A 22,123-nucleotide genomic window follows, 5' to 3' on the forward strand; every position below is an offset into this window, starting at 1 on the left:
GAAATTGAAACTTTACAAACCCTGATGATATTATATTTTTGTTGAACTATGTTATTTTGAATTTGGGTTGAAGTGTATGCACTTCTTTTGGGGTATAAAGAACATATTTCTAGATAGATATATTTTTGTTTAACTATATTATTTTAAATGTGGGTTGAAAACTTAAAATGTATGCACTGCTTTTGGGATGAAAAAAAAAAAATTCCTAATGGATGTTATATTTAATGTTATATAGGTTGAAATGGGTTGTGTTACATTTGTGTCAACCCAACACGACCCATTTATTAAGCGTGTCAAGTGGGTTGGGTCAGGTCAATCCACCTTATTAACAGGTTAGGTTAGGGTTGAAGGATCATGATACAATTATTAAATAGGTCGAATTCAGGTTGATCCATTTAGTCGAATACCCCTGCCTCAACATCACACGAATCCGATACGCTAACCCGAATTGACATCCCTAGGTAATCAGTTATTAGTTCTAATTTAGACCCACCATTAATATCACTTTTTTACCTATCAATAACAAATTGCCACTAAGGATTTGTTGTGAAAATGTTGTGAAAGTAGCATTACTTTAAGCAATTTTTTTTTAGTAATACTAGGGTCACAAATTTTTACAACATTCCTAAATTAGTCAAAATATATATAAATATATATATATATATATATATATATATTTTACTGAGCATATTAAAAAAATTAAATTAGAGATTATGGTGAGCCCATACGTGAGTTGGCATGTTAATTTAGAAATTATGTGAAATTATTGTAAAATTTGGTTGTGAAAATTGCATTATTAAACAATTTTTAATTTGTTGTCTAATATCTGGAGCTTAATTAATACTCTTATAGTTATACTTATAGGTATAGAAATTTCCTCATTGGTTAAAATTTAGAGGCCTTGCTCCACTTTGGGACCTTAGGTAATTGCCTAATTGCATCATAGTGATGCAATAAGAGCATTCAAATCAACCTCCTCAAACTAATTTTTCAACAAAAATTTGACTAAACTCAACCAAAATCACCCTACATCAGTCTCAATAGTTTATCTGAAATTTTTAACGATGAATAGTAACTCGTTACATGTAGAGAGGGTTGTTCATTGCTCCATCAAAAAGAAACTTATTTTTTATTCCAAAGTTGACTCTTTGTCTCTCCACTTTTGTTGACTCTCTCCTATGGGTGTGCAGCCAACCCGCCAAAACCGACCCGACCCAACCCAACCCGCCGGGTTGGGTCGGTTTTTAGGCCTTGGTGGGTTGGGTTGGGTTACAAAAAAAATTTTGGTAGTGAGTCGGGTTGGGTTTGGGTCATAAAATTTCAAACCCCCCAAACTCAACCCGACCCACCCATATATTATATATATATATATATATAATTAATAAATTTTTAAAAATAATCAGCTCTTCTTATCCTATATAAAAGTCAATTAGTTTACACAAACCCTAGTAAATTACTATTGTTGTTTAGCTTGCTTGAACCTGCTACAACTTCTATCAGTCAACACCAACAAAATTGGCCGGAGAGAATTATTTCTTTCATTCTGGGCAGGTTAACACAACTTAACCAATCTAAAGTTTTGTTCGAGATTGTTTTTGTTGTTGTTGTTTACTATTTAGTTCTTATGGTATTCGAATGCGGTGGCGAGACTCTTAACAAATGTGTGCTGGTGTGTTATATGTTATTAGAATGGTGTTTTGTGGATACTTTTGTTTTGTTTTTGTGTATTGTTATTGATTTTTTGTCTTGCATTCTATCATATCATTCAGAGTTTACTAGAATGGTGTTTTTTCGATTGTGCAGATGATACACAAATGTCCGATATACCAACTGTCTCAAATGTTAGGCAGGATCTTACAGAGTGGCAAGAAAAACACGCCAATCTTGTTCTTTCAACTGTCAAGGTAGCCCCCTTGTTAGAACTGAAAAAAGAAAGTTACATTGTAGTAACTGCTTGATCTTAGGGAATCAATTAATAGCTGGAAGCCGAAATGCTATACAAGTGAAAATAATTACATTATCAGAGCCTAGAGCCTTGTCACTCAATTGCATTTTTTGGTTTCTTTTATGAGGAGAACGAATGTTCAATCCCCACTTGTTGTAACAAACTAACAGTTGAATTACTTAGAAAGAAAGATTGGACAGGTTTAAGGCCCGAGTAGATCTGGTACCTTTCAATAGATTTGGTGCTATTGTCACGTAAAGAAAAGGCACTACTTTTTTCATTAAAAAAAAAAAAAAATGTTGAATACTGAATAATGGATACTGATTGATTGCATACAGAGCAAATATTGCAAAGATTTGAAACATGCTCTTTGTTTTTTGCCATTAAATTTGGTGTAGAGATGCTAGAGAATAATATTCTACGTCATCTTTACTCATTTGAGATATTTTATTTGTGTGTGTCTTATACTACATCCATAAATACCTATTTTAGGACATGATTGTGGGCTTCTACATAAGTAAATAAATGCACTTTGATGTTTGTTGTTAGAATCCCCTTTGATGGTCCCAATAATATCCTCGTCTATAGGAAGACACGAGGACGAGGATAATTCTAAGAACCGTCCAACCAATGATTGTCATCAGGCTAGGACGGACTCGTCTGTCCTTAATCATTGATGAAGCGTTGCAAAGCAATGGTGAATTTCTATACCGTTGGGGAGATAACCCACCATTAACGCTCTATAAAGGCGTTACTGATACGAGAATGAATTCACCATTAAGGCAGCACGAACAGCTAGAAGGAAGAGGAAAACACCTATATAAATACTGATCCATAAGATCCAAAGGATAGGTACACATACACACTGAATTCACAGCGATTGACATTATGTTATTATTATTCTAGCCATTCTAACTTTAGCATCGGAGGTTCTATGGCAGGCATCACACCGGTGACCCATTCTTCTTCCTTTCACACTCAATCTCTTCAGGGTCGGACTGACATAGGACGACTCCATTCTGGACGAGCAATCTAGTTGACTATCTCGAGCATCATTAATTTGGTGCCGTCCGTGGGAAATGACTACTCTTCAACACCTAGCTCAAGGGTACTGTTCCATTCAATTCCCAGGTTCAAATGGAATCCAATGTTAGCCAAGACCCTGCTTCATTAGCCCTACAAATCCAGTCACTTGCAGCCACTGTGGAAGAACTTACTAGGCAAAATCAGGAGATGAGGCAATGGTTGCAATAAGAGGATAACCGCACGGAAATCAACAGAGACGATGACAGAGACAGTCATAGGAGGCGAATTAGCACTTCAAAAGAGGTGTAAGGGCCTTTTTTGTGTATTACGTTGGGCTGGGCTGCCTCCTGCGGTAATAGGCCAGAATGTTTCTGAGTAAGGGAGTTGAGACCGGTCCAACTGTAACTCAACTTGGGCCAACTTGTGCACAAACTATGCCTTGTCTGCCAGGAGTACGCTTACGGCAAGCAGAACTGTTTCAGATGAGTTACAGCAGGCAGATATAATAATAATAACAAAACAGAGTATTCTGATTATTTAATGAAAAAGGGGGAGAAGCAAAACCAAAGAGGGGAGAACGCATCCTCTCAATGCAAATAATCTCCTAGGAAAAGATCCTGCCGTGGGGATTAATGGCTTTGAGGGAGTCAGAACTGAATGGTTAATGCCCAAAAGGAATCCTTGTTATGTTTTGGAAGAGAGCAGGATTTGAAGGGGGAAAGAGGGAAATCGACCTACTAGTGCATGCCCATTGTATTATCTCTCTTTTTTCCTCTCTTCTTTCCTCTGTTTTCTCTCTTATCTTTTTCTTTTCTTTCTCTTGTTTTCTTTTACTTTGCTTTTTTTTTTACTCCATGAATACCCTCTGTTTTTTCTATCCCTTTTCAGGGCACGGCAAGGGTCCTTTTATAGTGCCTGCTGTGACCGGTTTTTTACCACTTTGCCCCTTAACCACCTTTGTTTGGTTTAGGCGTACTTGCCGACCACCAAAGGGTTCGTCTGTGTGCCACTCACCCTTACCAGACAAAGGTAGGTTTGTTTCATTCGTCAGTCCACCGTAGCACTCTTACCTACCACAGCATAAATGCTTTCTCTCTCTTTCCCTCAAGGCATGCACCTAACGGTTCCCTCCTCAACCTTGCCTCTTTTGGGTGGTTTGTCATCCCAACAGGACGTACCTCCCAAAAAGGCTTGGGCAGGAGCCGCAAAATAGGTCTTTTCCCCTCTCCCCACGACCAAACCATACCCCTTTTACCTCTTACCTCTAGCCCATGACCCCACCACGTCCCATATTGGCTAGGTACAGGCTGGTGGTGCCTGGGCCTTGCGCGTGCTTTCCTTTCAGATTGGCAGTTATTTTCTAAACAGAGCCGTCGCTTCATTAATTTCATCCCATTCTGATGGTTGACCCGTCGCCTTCTTTCGTGCCGTTATTAATGACCTGGGTATTTAAGGAGGAATCCTTCTGCATTTTAAACACAAACTCCTTCTTTTCCAAGAACATACACTCTCCGTCTCTTACTCTTCTTTTTTCTTTTCAAACACTCATACCCATCTTCTCCGACTGAGTCTTCTCACCATGTCGTCGGTGAAAAGCCAAGGCTCTTCCTGCCGCAAAGGGAAGGCAATCGCTTCCGATTCTCCCGTCGTTCCTGATGTAGGCGAGGAGATGGAACATTCCGATTTGGAGCAGTCCGCCGAGGAAGAGACGCAGCGCGACCCCAACAGTGAATGCGCTCCATTAATCGACCCGTGGTATGAAGTCCATCCTCACTTTCCAAAAGTTCTTAGTGACTATGTGCTGCCACCGACGGGTCGTGTATGGCTTGCCCTTGTCCGGCGAAACCCCGACGTCTCTTGGGCTCCTTTAGCCTCTTCAATCCCCGATCTGGCCATTCGCCAAGGTACCTCGCTTCCCATACCCCTTCATTTCGAATTTGGGTCTGGCACTACCTTGGGTTGGAGGGAATGGGTTGACAGTGAGCTTTCCAATACGGGCTTTATGGGATTGTTGCAACGAGCCGGCATCTTGAAAGCTATAGTCTCATCTCGTTGCCTGCCGAACTTCCAAGACCTCTATAACCTTCGTCATTTGGTCCGACGGTGGTGTACCATCACCCACACCTTCTTTTTCTCGTGCGGCGAACTCACTGTAACCCTTGAAGATGTGGCTAATCAATTACTCCTGCCCATTCTTGGTGATGCCGATCTTGCCACCCTAGAGTTTTCTCCGGAGGAAGAGGCCATTGAGGCTGAATTGAGGAAAAAGATGCCGGAAATGCCAAGTTATCATACTGGGTTAGTTCTTCCTTTAAGTTTTCTATTGCTGCTCGCCATGTGGCTTTTATTGCATTTTGGCTTTGCAAATTTGTTTTTGGGTCCCACCCCCACTACGCCATAAAGTCTTTGTACTTTCGTTTGACTATTAAAATATCTGCTGGGGTGAGCTTGCCGCTGGCCCCCATGTTCCTGGGACATCTGTATATTCAATTAGACATTCTTCATAATGATGAGAGTCAGGCTGGGTCCTGCCACATTGTTACCTCTTCCGTTCACTGTATCATACTTCAGGAGTTGTTGTTTGAGTGTTGTGCTCAGTACTTGACAAAGTGTAGATCTGCTCAGTTTGCCAAAGAGAAGTACCAAACATGTCCGAGAGTGATTACTGACTTTTGCGGTAAGTTTGAGTCCGATTTTCCGCTTGCTTTTCGTTGGTCTGGTTTGAAGCCGATTGGCTATTTTGTGGTTGAATCTTTTGATGAGGGCGTCGGTTTTTCTCAGAGAGCCTATAGAAACTTGGGTGCAAATTACACTTGTATGGATTCTGCCATGGGTTTGTTTGTTGACACCATTAGGACCACTACCCCCTTGGTTAATTTTGATGAAACAGGGATTACCTATCTTGCTGCTACTAATGCCGGATGGCTGCCTTAGCCAATGAAGGCATTAGGTTTGTTCACTATCCTGCCAACCAGGTGAGAAGGCAGTTTGGGTTGGATCAAGATATCCCCGATGACATTTCTTTCCTCATGGAATCTCCTACTTCAGTCCGTCCTTTACTACGGCACACTGCCTTTGAGTTTTGGAGGCAGCGTTTCAAGGCCGTTATAGTTCCCGGTTCACTAAGGGAGGGTTTTTGTACTCCTCCCATGCACGATTATTGGCACGCAGTGATGACTACATTTGTGGATGAGCTAGCGGGTAGCCGTGGCTTCTCCCTTATTCCCCCTGATGGGCTAGGTATGGTTGTCTCGGTTAACCCTCGCTTGCTTCTTCCTTCTAAGTCTGTTTTGGTGTATGCTAGAAAACAAAACCGGTCAGCCATCTTTGAGTGGGACGCAGAGAAGAAAGGATGGTACTGGCACGCTGGTGATTATCCTCCCGGTTGGGAGAAAAAAGTCAAAGTAACAAATATCTCTGTACCAAGCAAGAAAGCTCCTGCCAAGCTTAAGTCTACCGGCAAAACCAAGCCTGCCACCCCACTACCTCCTACAGGTGCTCCTTTGGCTAGCAGAACTCGTGGTAGCAAAAGGAAAACTACCCCTCACCCCGTATCTGTTGCTGAACGGAGGGTAAGTTATCTCTTCCCTTTTTTTTTTTTACAAAACTTCTTAACTTTCTTGCAACTAACCTTGCTAATTTCCTCTGCCTCTTTTCTTTTAGTCTAAGCATAAGGAAGACTCATCAGTTACCCGCCCTATTTTGCTTGATGAGCCTGAATATGAGATAAGTCCCTTTTCTTCACTTCTCCTTTTTTTTTTCTTTTTCGTACGCGTTCCCTCTGCCACGTGTCTTCTGTTTTTTGCTTAATAATTCCTTCGGTCTTCACGTTGGTATTTGTATTCACCCTCTTCCCCTTTTCTTTTTCTTTTTTCTTAAGAGGAGCCTGAACCTCTATCCATATATCGCCCTACTGCCGAGGAGATTTCCGCCTCCATGGATGTACCCATGGAAGGCTTTTTTGATGGGGCCGATGTAGTATTCGCAACGCCCGCTCCCTCTACTGCTGCACATAAGGCTCCTGCCAAAACTCTCACCCCTTCCACCGAGCCGATACCTAGAGAGGGTACTCATGTCGAAGGGGTTGATGAGACTACACCTTTGTTTGCCGAGAGACCCACTCCTCCAGAGGGAGTCATTCCTCCTACTGCTGTTCAAACAAAGATCGCTCCTTCCGTTCTGCCGCTTGTTATTTCGACTAGTGACCCTTTTGCAGCTATCTCCCAGGCTGCAAAGGGCGGTGCCTCCCTTGTTGTTACTCCTTCCTCCATTCTCGGCTCCGCTACTCGCGGTCCTAATACGGACTTATCCTCAGAGGGATCTGATTACATTCTTGAGGATCCTGATGATGCGCCCGTTCTGAAGAAGAGGATTTCTAATTCCGATGAAGAGGAGAGTGCTTCTCCCGAGCCTGACTTTATGGGTATGTATCTTTCCTCCCCTTCTTTTTTTTTCTTCCTCTTTTTTTTTTTTTTTTTTTTTTTTTTTTTTTTTTTTTTTTTTTACTTGTGTTTTATTTACACACCTATCTCCCCGCTTGCAGAGACTTTTGAAGGGCCAGGAATTGCAGCAGGTGTGGGAATGATTGCTCCTGCCACACCCATAGCGCTTATTCCTGCTGCACCTTCAGCACCCTTTTCAGCCATACCTATTACTCCTGCTTCTGCTGTGCTTACAGTACTTGTTTCTGCCACACCCGCAGCCCCCCATTCTTGGTAGTTTTGGCAAGTTTCCTTTTCCTTTTATTTCATCCTCTTTTTCTGTAAGTCTTCTCTTCTCATGACATAGCTTCTCATTTTGCCTTGCATTTTATTTTATTTTATTTATTTTATATATATATAGGTCCACTTCCTACTATCCCTTCTCAGTTTGAGGCGGGTAGTAGTTCTACTGCCGTCCCGGATGATGCTGCGACCTTCTTTGCCCGCTTTGACCAGCCGGAGGTTAACGACCTTGGTCCGGCAGACTTCTGGGCTTCTGGTCCTCTTTACGTAGATTTTTATGGCTTCCGAGTCCCTGAGGATTGCGTTTCTCACTTGGTGATGATCTACAGCAGTCGTGGCAACTTTATGCAAGAATTTCGTCTTGGCCGTTTTGCTAGGGAGCATTTCTTAAAGATGTTAGGGTGCGTGCTGAACGATATTGAGCATAATTTCATTGACTCTATTTCTGCCAAGAGAATCCTGCAATGGAGGGCCGTGATTCAAGAACTTATCAGCGTGGGTTTTGCTGTGGAGTTTGTTCTTGATCATCTTCGTGAAGTTGCCCGAACCCTTTTTATGAGGAGAGTTCAGCCAGCCGTTGATGTCATAGATGCCCGTATCGAGCTTTTGAAGAAAGAGGTGGCGGATTTGGAGGGTCGTCGTGAGCACCTTCTTTCCGGCGTTAGTGGGCCTAGACGTTTTGGAGATCAGAGTCTCATTTCCGAACTCCATTGATGATGACGCGGTTCCCTTTCCTTTTCTTTGCTTTCCTGTTTTTGTTATGTCGCACAGAACACTTATATGTTTCCTATAGTAGTTATTTGGCGTGTGTTTGCCACAGTTTGGGTTTGTAATGATGCTACACTTTGCTACTTCTTTTACTATTGCTATGACATGATGCTAATATTTCGTACTTTTTCATTACATTCTCATGAAAGCACGTTACAACTTTTTCTTCTTTGACATAGTCACTTGGAGGAATCAAAAGAAGTGATGGAAACCTAAAAATTTTCTTTTTTAACAAAAGAAAGGGACAACCACATAACTCTTTCCCCTAAGCAAAATATCGTTTCAGCCATTTCCCATTGATGGGATCCATCAAGTCTCTGTCATCCATTTGAGTTAGGTGATAATACCCGCTTTGGTGCGCTTCCCTTATCACAAGGGGTCCCTCCCACTTTGGTGCAAACTTAGATGGTCCTGCCAGGCCTCGCCTGACATAGTCTGCCACCTTTAACACTAGTTGTCCTTCCGCAAATACTCTTTCCTTGGTCATCCTGCCGTAGGCTTCAGTCATCTTTTGCCTGTATCTTCGGCTGCGTTCCTAGGCTTCTTCTCTCTTTTCATCAAGCTCTTCTAGGTCCTCGAACCTTTTTGCCGCGAAGACTTCTCCCTTTTTTTCTTTTTCTCGCATCTGCATGACCCTCAGGGACGGTGTCATTATTTCTGCCGGACTCACTACTTCGGTTCCGTAGACTAAGGAAAAGGGTGAAAAGCCTGTGGCTGACTTTGGTGATTTTCTGTAAGCTCAGAGAGCATCCGGCAAGTGCATCGCCCATCCTCCCGTATACTCTTGGCTCATTTTGCTGATGATCTTTATGAGAGTTTTGTTTGTTATCTCTGCCTGCCCATTCCCTTAAGGGTAATAAGGTGATGACCTGTGGTGCTTGACTTGGTAGAACTCTAGCATTCTCCTTACATCACTGTTGACAAATGGTGTGTCGTTGTCACTGATGATCCTGTGGGGCACCCCAAACCTCACAATTATATTTACTTTGATAAAGTTTGCCAGTGCTCCCCCTGTGGCCTTACGGAGTGGTACTACTTCTACCCACTTAGTAAAATACTCTGTAGCCACTAATATCCAAATGTATCCACGTGATGGTCGGTTGACTAGCCCTACCAAATCTAGCCCCCAAGTGTGGAAGGGTCATGGGGTGACCATGCTGTGCAAGCCCTGTGGATGGGTACGAATCAAGTTGGCTTGTACTTGACAACTGTGACACTTTTTTACAAATTCTGCCGCATCTCTCTTCATGGTTGGCCAGTAGTAGCCCATCTGCAACAGGCATCTGTAAAGCTTTTTCTTCCCCTGGTGTTCACCACATTCCCCTGAATGTACTTCTTTTATCATTTCTTTTGCCTCTTCAGGGCCCAAACACCTCAAAGAGTCTCCATCATATCCTTTTTTAAAAAGGACCATGTTATGCAAGAAGTAACGTGTTGCCAACCTCTTAAGCTTGTATCTTTCACTGTGCCTTTGTGGCAGGACGCCTTTTGTTAGGTACTGCGTGAAAGGGATTCTCCAATCCTCGCTGACGAATATAGCGTAACTTTCCTTCCTGTCTGCCGCAAGCTGGCAGGTCCCACTCTGGGTTTGGACTTGATCTGCATCTTTACCCATACTTGGCCAATAGAAGCTTGCTCTCTGAAGTCTGCGGTAAAGACTGACTTCTCCGCAAGACCCGCAAGATCTGCAAGTCTTGTCATGTATTTCTTTCAATTTTCTCTGGGCTTCCTCCTGCCCCACGCATCTAGATAAGACCCCGCCTGGCATCCTGCGGTACAACTCTTCTTTTACCAAGGTGTAGTCTTTTAGTGTCTTTAATTCTGCTGCATCGTCTCCCTTTACCAGGATTCCCTTTATGGGGATCCGCCAATCCCCTTCGCCCTGTTCCTCCCGGAACTTTTCCTTCAACACCTCAATAATAGATTCTTCCCTCTTGCTGACTTCTATCCTGGTGCTACTTCCTTTGAAGATTATTTGCGAACCCAGTACAACTAATGCGTCTGCAAACCGATTTTCGTTTCTCGGAGAATGCTTTATTTCAAAGGTTGAGAATTTTTCTTCCATTCTCTGGGCCATCGCTCTATATGGGGCTAGGCTAGGCTCCTTTAAGAAAAAACTTCCTTTGGCCTGGTAGACAACCAAGTTCGAATCTCCAGTACTCTCAAATGTTTGATTCCCATTTCGAGCACCGTGGCAAGCCCGGTTAGATAGGCCTCATACTCCGCCGTGTTGTTTGAACAGGGGAATTCCAACTTAAATGACAGCATCACTGCCTTGTCTTCTTCATGATACAGAACTACTCCCACCCCTCCGGAATGGGTGGTAGAAGACCCATCAAATTTCATTACCCATTGTTCCCTGGCTTCTTCTGTTATGGCTACTTCCCTTGGAACTTCATCATCCAGTGGGAATTCTTCCTCTCCTGGAAACTGTGCCAATAAATCTGCCCTAGGTGTCCCCATTCTCAAGTCGTATTGTGATAAATGTAGCAACCACTAGGATATCTTGCCGGAGAGGATCGGTTGTTGTAACAAAGCCTTAATGGCATGGGACTTAGTCATCAGCCATACCTCGTAGGCCAAGAAATAGTGACGCAACCTCTGCGAAGCGTATACGATGGCCAGGTATGCTCTCTCTGCCCCGGGTAACGAGTTTCTGCATCTTTTAAGGCGCGGCTGATATAGTATATTGGCTGCTCGACGCCACCTCTACCTTCCTAAGCGATTAGTGCACCAATGGCGTATGAGTTGGTGGCCAAATAAAGTAGCAATGGTTTTTTATGGATAGGAGCCTGCACCGTGGGGAGGTTCATCATTATCTGTTGTAGCCTTTTGAAGGCCGTCTGCTGCGCTTCCCCCCACTCAAAACTTTGCCCCTTCTTAAGCAACTTGGTGAAGGCGGAGGTGATTGATGCCAATCCAAGGATGAATCTCCGGATATATAAGACTTTTCCTAAGAAGCTCTTCAACTCTTTTATTGTGGCCAGAGGTCTCATAGTTGCTATGGCTGTGGCTTTGGCCGGGTCCACATCGATGCCTCTGCTGTGAACCAGGAAACCCAAGAATTTCCTAGAGGATACTCCGAATGCGCACTTGAGGGGATTCATTCTTAACTTAAAAGTTCTGCATCTTTTGAATACCCTTTTTAACACACAAAAGTGCTCTTTTCCCCTCTTTGATTTAACCACTATGTCATTCACATAGTCTTCTAGTTCCTAGTGCATCATATCGTGAAATATGGCCGTCATTGCTCGTTGATAAGTTGCGCCTATATTTTTTAACCCGAAGGGCATCACAGTGTAGTAGAAATTGCCCATGGGTGTTTTGAAAGCAGTTTTCTCTGCATCCTTTGGTGCCATTCTGATTTGATTGTACCCGCTAAAACCATCCATGAATGAAAACATGGCGCTTCCTGCTGCAGAATCTATTAGTAAATCCATGTTCGGCAAAGGGAATTCGTCATTTGGACAGGCTTTGTTGAGATTTCTGAAATCCACACAGCATCTTATCTGGCCATTCTTCTTCTTCACTGGTACTATGTTGGATAGCCAGCGAGGATGCTGAATAGGCTTGATGAATCCTACGGCCAGCAACTTCTGCACTTCTTTGACTATCTGCCCTTCTATTTCCGTGTGGAATATCCTGGTAGGCTGGGCCACCGGCTTGGCTTCTGGGTCTACATTTAATGTATGCGCAACTAGCCCGGGATCCAATCCTGACATTTCACTGTAGTCTCAAGCAAAAACATCTTTGAATTCTTTCAACAACAGTATGAGTTCTGACTTCTCCTTTTCTATCAAGCTTACACTAATTGAGATAGGCCTTGGTTCCCGTGAATCAGACCCCAAGTCAACTTCTTCCAACTCTTCCTCTGCCACAACCTAGGTATCCTTTTCTGCCGCAACTGCCTCATCTTTCTCTTCTTCTTTTCCCAAACTTTCTTCAATGATGCAACACGCCAAACTCTTGTGTTGCCCTTTTTGGGTGGGACCCACTTGCTTCTCACCCGTGGGCCCTATGCACCTTCATAATTTATACACAATCCTGCCATCAAGGCCTCGGACCCTGATGCACTGAGGTGTTTCGTCTGGCTCTGCGGCAGGCGCTTCTTTTCTTTTCTTCTTTCGCACCAGTAGTTCTCTTAAATCGGGTACTGGGTCGTCTTGAACATCTTCCCACCTAGGCACGAAGGTGCCTCGTGGCTTTGAAACCGATTTTTCCCTAGATGGAGCCGATTGGTCATAAAACATGGTTTCCACCAAGTGGGCTTCTGCCTGCTCGAATGGCGAGGGGTTTGCAGCTATGCGTATCATCCTGCCATTCAATCTTCCTTTCACACATTGGTAGTAGGTGGATGGGACCAGTCGGTGTTTGTGTAACCAGGGCCTTCCCAAAAGCACATGATAGGATACTTCCGTTCTGACCACATGGAAATGAGCTAAAGAGGCTATAGGGCCTACTTTCAACCACAACTAAATGTGGCCTGCGGTGTACTCACCTCTTCCACTGAACCCCGTTACTTCCATCGGGCATCCTTGAATCTTTCTTTTTGAAATTCCTGCAGCTTGCAAGGTGCTCAACGGAATGAGGTTTACGGAAGCACCCGTATCCACCAGGGCCCTCTTGATGGGGATTTGATTTATAGATGCTGCTAAATAGAGAGGTCTTCTATGATTTGGGTATCCCACCTCCATATCCTTACTGCTGAACGTGATTTCTGTTGATTCCTGTAGGAGGACTCTGTCTTCTAGCATTTCTGCTGACAGACACTCCACCCCTGCCCTAGAGGCGATGCTTACTAAAGCCTTCGTGGCTATTTTTCTTTCTTTTGCTATAAGTCCCAACTAGTCAAATAGAATTTTGAACTTGGCACTCTGCTGAAGAGTGGTAATCGCCACAGCAGGCAGGGCCAAGTTTTCTTCCTCATCTTCTCCCGGGTCTGCACATATTACTACTGCTGCTACACCCTTTCCCTTGTGGTTTGGGAGTGGGTTTCTTTGGACTTCCTGCTGGGTTAGCCCCAATGTGTCTTCTTTAATCCTGTGGTGCACCAACCTACGAAGCGCCTAGCATTCTGCGGTGGGATGTTGTACATAGTTGTGCAAGCGGCAAAAGCGAGGATCCCTCCTTTCTTCCTCCGTGGGCTCTCTAGAAACTTGGTTGGGTTTAAAGATCTCATCCGATATCCATTTGTCAAGTAGCACATCCAGCTCTTTAGGAGTACATGGTAAGGATGGGAGCGTATCATACTCCCTTCCCTCTGTTTTCCTTCTTCGCTCTCCAGTGGACACTGCCATAGCTTGCGGGGCGTTTCTTTTGTCTGAACTGGGCTTTACAGACTAAGCCGTCTTTCTCATTTTCTGCAATAGTTGTGCGAACTAGGAAATCTCTAGATTTTCCAGGACAACTCTGAATTACCGAATCATATTGGTCATGCACATTTCCACTAACATCCTTTCTTCACAATGGTTGTAGCAATCAAGTGCTATATCCCTGAGCCGTTTGATATATTCCATCAAATCCTCGCCATTCCTTTGCTTGGTCGCTTGCAGAGTTGCGAGCATTACCGTTTCTTCTCCGTGGAAGTACTTAGTGCAAAATACATCCACCATGTCATCCCAAGTTGGGATCGATCCTGGTTTTAAGCCAATGTACCAGGTGTATGCCCGGTCGCACAGTGACTTTGAAAACTCCCGCAGACATAAGTCTTCGTCTGCTATTTAAGGGCCAAGGGTATCAATAAATTTGCTCACATACTCTACTGCACTTCCTTTCCTGCCATTGTACTGTGCAAAGGTCCTTGGTTCATACCTCTCGGGGTACGGTTTGCTGAGTACTTTTAGAGGATAAGGAGGTCTTCGTACGTAAAACCTCTCCTTTGGTGTTCTGGCTCTCTCTTGCTCCAAGAGAGCCGCTACTTCAGCCATGGTAATGAAACGTTGTTCTGCGTTCCGTGGGACACCTCTTGCCAGTGTCTCCTTTCTGTCTGCCGTATGATCTGGGTTATGCTGGCTACCTTTCTCTTTTGTTTTGTCTGCCTTCAGTTGACGGATCTATTCCATCATTTGTTGCTGCGAGTGCTGTAATGATTGCAATACTTCGATGAAGGTGTTGACATTATCCGCGGGGACTCTTGTCTGAGGCTGAGGATCAGCCCCCGTTCTGTTGGCACCTTCTGTTTGGTTAAGTTACTGTTGGTGAGGCGTCGTTGGCCTGGATTTTGCTTGTAAGGGTACGACACTCATATTTCGTGTCGTCCTGGACTTTGGTGGCATTGTTTGCAAGGGGCTCTGTTTTCTTTTCTTTTTGCCCCTATCTGCTTCCCAACTCCCCAGTGAAGTCGCCAATTTAATGTGGGGGGCTTTTTTGTGTATTACGTTGGGCTGGGCTGCCTCCTGCGGTAATGGGCCTGAATGTTTCTGAGTAAGGGAGTTGAGACCGGTCCAACTGTAACTCAACTTGGGCTGGCTTGTGCACAAACTATACCTCGTCTGCCAGGAGTATGCTTACGGCAAGTAGAACTGTTTCAGATGAGTTACAGCAGGTAGATATAATAATAATAACAAAACAGAGTACTCTGACTATTTAATGAAAAATGGCCAAGTAATCCCTACTTATAAAACATAATTACAGTCGTAACAATGTCATTTACAAAGAAAGTAAATGAGAAAGAAAGTAATATGAACTAATCAAGAATGGGTATAAAGTCAAGTTTAAGTTTGGTCCGGAGAAGCAAAACCAAAGAGGGGAGAACGCCTCCTCTCAATGCAAATAATCTCTCAGGAAAAGATCCTACCGTGGGGTTTAATGGTTTTGAGGGAGTCGGACTTGAATGGTTAATGCCCAAAAGGAATCCTTGTTATGTTTTGGAAGAGAGCAGGATTTGAAGGGGGAGAGAGGGAAATCGACCTACTGGTGCATGCCCATTGTATTATCTCTCTTTTTTCCTCTATTTCCTCTCTTCTTTCCTCTATTTTCTCTCTTATCTTTTTCTTTTCTTTCTCTTGTTTTCTTTTACTCTGCTTTTTTTTTTTTTTTTTACTCCGTGAATACCCTCTGTTTTTTCGATCCTTTTTCAGGGCACGGCAAGGGTCCTTTTATAGTGCCTGCCGTGACCGGTTTTTCACCACTTTGCCCCTTAACCGCCTTTGTCTAGTCTGGACGTACTTGCCGACCACCAAAGGATTCGTCTGTGTGCCACTCACCCTTGCCAGACAAAGGCAGGTTTGTTTCATTCGTCAGTCCACCGTAGCACTCTTACCTGCCACGGCATAAATGCTTTCTCTCTTTTTCCCTCAAGGCATGCACTTAACGGTTCCCCCCTCAACCTTGCCTCTTTTGGGTGATCTGTCATCCCAGCAGGATGTACCTCCCAAAAGGGCTTGGGCAGAAGCCGCAAAATAGGTCTTTTCCCCTCTCCCCACCACCAAACCATACCCCCTTTACCTCTTACCTCTGGCCCATGACCCCACCACGTCCCATATTGGCTGGGTACAGGTTGGTGGTGCCTGGGCCTTGCACGTGTTTTCCTTTTAGATATGTCCAAAAATCTGCCTGCTGCTCATGCATTTGCCGTGATCAGGAGGCTCACCGTCCGTGTTTTTTGACCTCTTATGTGGGCTTTTCTTTGTTTTCCTGCTCCATTCAAGAGCTGGACTTTGTCTGATGATGGGCCTTACATTTCTTTGGCCCACTCCTTAGTTTTCTTTATTTCTTGCAATGTTGTACTGTTATTCCTACCGTAATAGCTTAATCCTGTTGGGCCTCTTTTGGGCTAGCCATTTATTCCTTCTCTCAGTGGCTTGACATGGCCACTGTTTTGCTTTTACTTATGGACTCCTATGTCCCTTTAGGCTTTCCTTTGGGCATCCATGACCCGTTTGCTTTCTTTGGGCTTCCTCAGCCCATTTGCTAATTCCACACTCCCATGGGCTTTTTACTAACTTCATTGGGCTTCCCTGACCCAATAACCTTATTCTCATCTTTGGGGGTTTATGGGCCTGCCATAAACCCCTTACTTTCTTAGTTTACATTACACTGGGCCTGCGGTGGCCCTTTCTTGCTTTTCTATCTCATACACTGCCCATGGGATGCTATTTCTTTCTTTCCGGGCTTCTTTGAACCCATTTGCCTCTTCAAGACCCACTTGTTTATTTCTTGGGCCCGTGATCCATTATTCCTGCCGCTTGGACCTAATGATTTTGCTGCCTACTTTGTCAATTCTTTGTTGCCCTTGTTATTGGGCTTTCTTTCTCACAAATGGCCCTCAACAAGAGGCAAACTCAGATCTTCTCAGGGAGATGAGAAAGGAGATGGAGGAGCTAAGAAACGCTATCAAGGGAAAGACAGATCAAAGTTTGGACAGAATAGTCAGAAAGACAGACTCACCTTTCACCTTAGCAGTTCAGGAATGCCCGGTGCCCTCCAAGTTCTATCTACCCCAGCTTGAGTGCTTTGACGGACTAAAAGACCCATTGGATCACCTCAATACATTTAAGACGATGCTGGTTCTTCAACAATTCCCTGACGAGATTCAGTGTCGTTCTTTCCCCACTACTCTCAAAGGGGCAGCCAAGGAATGGTTCACCAAATTGCCAACGTCATCTATTGATAACTTCAAGCAGCTGAGCAACTCCTTCCTTCGTCACTTTGTCGACGAGCAACGTCCAAAAAGGCCAGCTGACCATTTGCTCACCATCAAGCAAGGAGAGAAAGAAACTTTGAGGTCCTATGTAACACGCTTCACCCAGGGAATTCTGTAGGTGGATGAAGCAGACGATAAGGTACAACTTATGACTTTTAAGGCCGGATTAAAGTCCAGGGAATTTGTGGTCTCTCTGGAGAAAAATTCCCCCAAGACAATGGCAAAGATGCTTTTAAAACTCATAAGTACATGAACGCTGAGGACGCCTTGGCAGCTATAGAGGGAGTAGAGAAACCCAAGGAGAAAAAGAAAGAAAAAGAAGACGACTGAAAAGGACGAAAAAGGGATCGAGCAGACCGGCAGAATGTCGAAGGAAATAGACAAAGAAATGACAAAAATCCTCGAACATTGAAGTTCACACCTTTAGCGATGCCCATTAACCAGATTTTGACGGAGATTAAGGATGAACAGTATCTTAAATGGCCTAGGCCACTCCATTCGTCACCCAATGTGCGCGCGACAAAAGGAAATACTGTTGTTTTCACAAAGACCACAGGCATTATATAGAGGATTGCCGAGATCTGAAGGAGCAAATAGAAGAACTTATAAGAAAAGGGAAATTACAAAAGTACGTAAAAAAGGGAGATCCCAGTAGATATAGGGACAGCCAGAAGAACCATCACGAAGGCTCTCAGAGAGACGAAGTCAACCTACAACCTCGTCCACAGAGTGCAATAGGGGAAATAAAAACCATTACAGGAGGACCATCCACTGGTGGGTCGTTCAGATCCCTCAAGAAGTCATACCAAAGGCAGGTGAATAGTGTCCATAGCCTGCCTCCCCTGAAGCAGAGACGGACGGACCAAGACATGTACTTCTCAGAAGAAGATGCCAGAGGGGTAAAACAACCTTATGACGACCCGCTGGTCATTATGATCATGATTGAGGGATTCAACACAAGAAGGGTTCTGGTAGACAACGGGAGTTCGGCGAATATTATCTACCTTTCTGCCTTTCAACAATTAAAGGTAGACTCGAAGAGACTTCATCCTTTCGAGTCCTCCCTCGTCAGTGGAGACAAGGTGTACCCCCGTGGAATAGTAACGTTGACGATCACAGTCGGCTCTTATCCCTTCTAGGTAACTAATAAACATAACTTTTTGGTAGTAGACTCACCCTCGTCCTACAATGTGATCATAGAACGGCCTACTCTTAATCGCTAGAAAGCTGCCACTTCCACGTACTGCTTGAAGGTGAAGTTTCCAACAGAACAGGGGGTTGGAGAGATAAGAGGGGACCAGGTGTTGGCAAGAGAGTGTTACCAGGCTGTCCTGGCCTCAAAAGAGAACCACACGTGGATAATTGAAGATAAAACACCAGAAATTGTCGAGAAGCTAGAAACGTTGGTTGAAGGAGATCCAGTAAAGACGACCCAAATAGGGACGGGTCTGAATCCAAAGACGAAAGAAGAGATTATCGGCTTCCTAAAGGACAACCTCGATGTGTTTGCATAGAGCCATGAGGACATGCCAGGTATCCCAGCAAACATTATCCAACATCGCCTTAATGTAGACCTTGAGAAAAAACCCGTCCAGTAGAGAAGAAGAGTCTTTGCCCCTGAATGGAACAAAGCAGTAATGGACGAAGTGAACAAACTGCTTGCTGCTAATTTTATCAGGGAAGTCTTCTATCCTGAGTGGCTGGCTAACATCGTCATGGTCAAAAAGGCAAATGGGAAGTGAAGAATGTGAGTCGACTTCACGGATCTGAACAATGCCTGCCCGAAGGATAGTTTTCCCTTGCCCAAAATTGACTAGCTGGTAGACTCAACGACCGGGCACAAACTTCTTATCTTCATGGACGCATTTTCTAAATACAACCAAATACAAATGGCCGAGGAAGATCAGGAAAAGACGACTTTCATCAACAGCCAGGGGCTCTACTGCTACAGGGTCATGCCTTTTGGTTTGAAGAACACAGGAGCCATAGCAAGCAAATTGGGAGGAATGTAGAAGTGTACGTCGATGATATGCTCGTTAAGAGTAAAGAAGAAGAGGATCACCTGGACGATCTTAGGGAGACAATCAACACGCTCAGACAGTACAGTATGAAGCTAAATCCGTCTAAATGTGCCTTTGGAGTCTCCTCGAGGAAATTCCTCGAGTTCATGGTGTCACAAAAAGGGATAGAGGCGAACCCTGAGAAAGTGAGGGCTATCCTCGAGATGTCCTCTCCAAAGACGGTAAAAGAAGTGCAATCCCTTCCAGGAAGAGTAGCTGCCCTCAATTAGTTTGTCTCAAAGTCGACATACAATTGTCTTTCCTTCTTCAAGACCCTAAAAAAGGCCTTCCTCTGGACGGAGGAATGTGAGACAACATTCCAGGAGTTAAAACACTACCTGAGCAATCCCCCACTCTTGAGTCCATCCAAGAAGGGAGAAGATTTATTCCTCTACCTGGCAATATCCGTAACTGCAGTCAGCGCAGCCTTGATTAGGGAAGAGAACAAGATACAACTTCCGGTGTATTACATTAGTCAGGCTTTTTAGGGAGTCAAAGCTCGATACCCGAAGATAGAGAAGATTACTTTTGCCCTAATAGTGGCCTCAAGAAAACTTCGACCATACTTCCAAGCTAACCCAATCATAGTAATAACAGACCAGCCCATCAAGAAATCAATGAAAAAACCTAAAGTCGTAGGACAAATGGTACAATGGGCTATTGATCTCAGTCAGTTTGATATAGAATACTGACCCCGAATGGCCTTAAAGGCTCAGAAACTGGCAAACTTCATAGTAGAATTCACCGATCCCGAGCAACAAGAGATCCAAGAAGAGCTTTGGATGATCCATACGGATGGCTCGTCCACCCAAAAGGGAGGTGGAGCAGGCGTCGTCATCATTTCCCCTAAGGAAGATGTTTTGAAGTATGGTATCCAGCTCAAATTCCCTGTAACCAATAACGAAGTAGAGTACGAGGCTATATTGATGGGGCTAAGAATAGCTAGGGCACTTGGAGCTAAAAACATTTCACTGAGGAGCGATTCACAGCTTGTCGTAGGGCAGGTCAGAGAAGATTTTGAAGCAAAGGAGACAAGAATGCAAAAATACCTCAAGTTAACGAACCAGTTGGTAAGCAAATTTGATCGTGCAGAGTTTGTTCAAATCCCACAAAGTCAGAATGTCGAAGCTGATGAAGTAGCACGGAGTGCATCCGCAGACGATCAATCAAGGGTAAATGACTGGAGGCTGGAAGAACAAAACTCCCCTAGCATCGAAGAATTTCAAACCTTCCCTGTGCACACTCGCTCAAGATGGACGAGTCCTATTCTGTCTTACCTTAAAGATGGACGGTTACCACCGAATCCCGAAGAAGCCAAGAAGATCAAGAAGCGAGCTGTCAAGTTCACGATACTCAATGACGAGCTCTACAAAAGAGGCTTTTCCCAGCCTTACTTGAGGTGCGTAGAAGAGGAGGAAGCTAAATATATTCTGGAAGAAGTGCACGAGGGAATTTGTGGCGACCACATGGGAGCAAAATCCCTCGTCCAGAAGATCATGAGGGCAGGTTATTTCTGGCCCACAATGCAGCAAGACGTAATGGATTTCGTCAAAAGATGTGACCGTTGCTATAGGTATGGAAATGTCTAACATGTCCCCGGGGAAAAGATGACAACCATTTCCTCACCTTGGCCATTCGCACAACGGGGAATCAACATTATGGGCCCCTTACCACAGGGAAAGAGACAGATGAGGTTTTTACTTATCGTGATAGACTACATCACGAAATGGGTCGAAGCAGAAGCACTAGCAACGATCATAGAAGCAAAGGTACAAAATTTTGTATGGATAAATATTGTTTGCAGGTTCGGGATACCAAGGACGATCATTTTAGACAATGGTCGCCAATTCGACAGCCACAGATTCAGGTCGTTTTGTGCAAACCTAGGCATCAAGAACAAGTATTCGTCCCCAGGACATTCTCTAGCCAATGGACAGACGGAAGTAACAAACCAAACCTTGCTAAAGATCATCAAGACTTGGTTAGTGGGGGCAAAGGAAGCATGGCCCGAGAAGTTACCAAGCGTCCTATGGGCCTACAGGACTACAACTCGAATGCCAATAGGAAAGACGCCCTTCAATCTAACTTACGGAACAGAAGCAGTCACCCTGGTTGAAGTAGGACTCACCAACCTCAGAATGAAGTTCTTCGACGAACAAAGTAACGACAATCAATTAAAACTGAACTTGGATTGTTTGGACGAAGCCAGAGACCGAGCCTCCCAAAGAATGACCAAGTACCAACTGAAGATGGCCGAATACTACAATCAAAGGGTAAAGCTGAAAAGGTTCAACATTGGAGGTCACGTCTTTCGAAAAGTGACAACTACAACAAAAGACCTGACACAAGGCAAGCTAAGGCCAACCTAGGAAGGACCCTACAAAGTCGTCCACTATTCTCGTCAAAGAAGCTACCACCTAGAGGATCTGGATGGAAACAAGCTACCTCTTCCTTGGAATGTGGAACATCTAAAGAGGTATTATGGATAGGAATTGTAATCCAATTGTATGCATGATCTCATACTTTTTAATCAAATAAACATATTATTCAACGATCCATGTATTTTGGTTATCTTTCTCTTTTCTCAAACTATGAACACCACCTAGAAGCAGAGACCTCGTCCAAATAAATAAGACAATAAGATTCCTTAAGTGGATGTACGTCATCCAAAGAAAAATAAGATGATAAGATTCCTTAAGTGGATGTACGTCGTCCAAAGAAAAATAAGACGATAAGATTCCTTAAGTAGATGTACGTCTTCCAAAGAAAAAATAAGACGATAAGATTCCTTAAGTGGATGTACGTCGTCCAAAGAAAAATAAGACGATAAGATTCCTTAAGTAGATGTACGTCGTCCAAAGAAAAAATAAGACGATAAGATTCCTTAAGTGGATGTACATCGTCCAAAGAAAAATAAGACGATAAGATTCCTTAAGTGGATGTACATGGTCCAAAG

At 44.0% G+C, this 22,123-nt stretch overlaps 1 protein-coding gene across 1 annotated transcript; it reads left to right on the forward strand.

The window, feature by feature from the left end:
- The first annotated feature begins 19,865 nt into the window (after window positions 1-19,865).
- LOC115961641 lies at window positions 19,866-21,536 on the forward strand. The gene is made up of 2 exons (XM_031080583.1): window positions 19,866-20,740; window positions 20,972-21,536. The coding sequence occupies exons 1-2, from the start codon at window positions 19,866-19,868 to the stop codon at window positions 21,534-21,536; spliced, it is 1,440 nt and encodes a 479-aa protein (XP_030936443.1).
- Window positions 21,537-22,123: the final 587 nt, after the last annotated feature.

This window comes from Quercus lobata, chromosome 9 (genome assembly GCF_001633185.2).
Source record: "Quercus lobata isolate SW786 chromosome 9, ValleyOak3.0 Primary Assembly, whole genome shotgun sequence".
NCBI lineage: Eukaryota > Viridiplantae > Streptophyta > Magnoliopsida > Fagales > Fagaceae > Quercus > Quercus lobata.

Excerpts from the sequence above, each read along its gene's own strand:
- LOC115961641 (XM_031080583.1), top strand. The coding sequence starts at position 19,866 with ATGGCCTTAAAGGCTCAGAAACTGGCAAACTTCATAGTAGAATTCACC. Across the intron at positions 20,741-20,971 it reads AGATGTGACCGTTGCTATAG|GTTCGGGATACCAAGGACGA; the intron begins GTATGGAAATGT and ends TATTGTTTGCAG.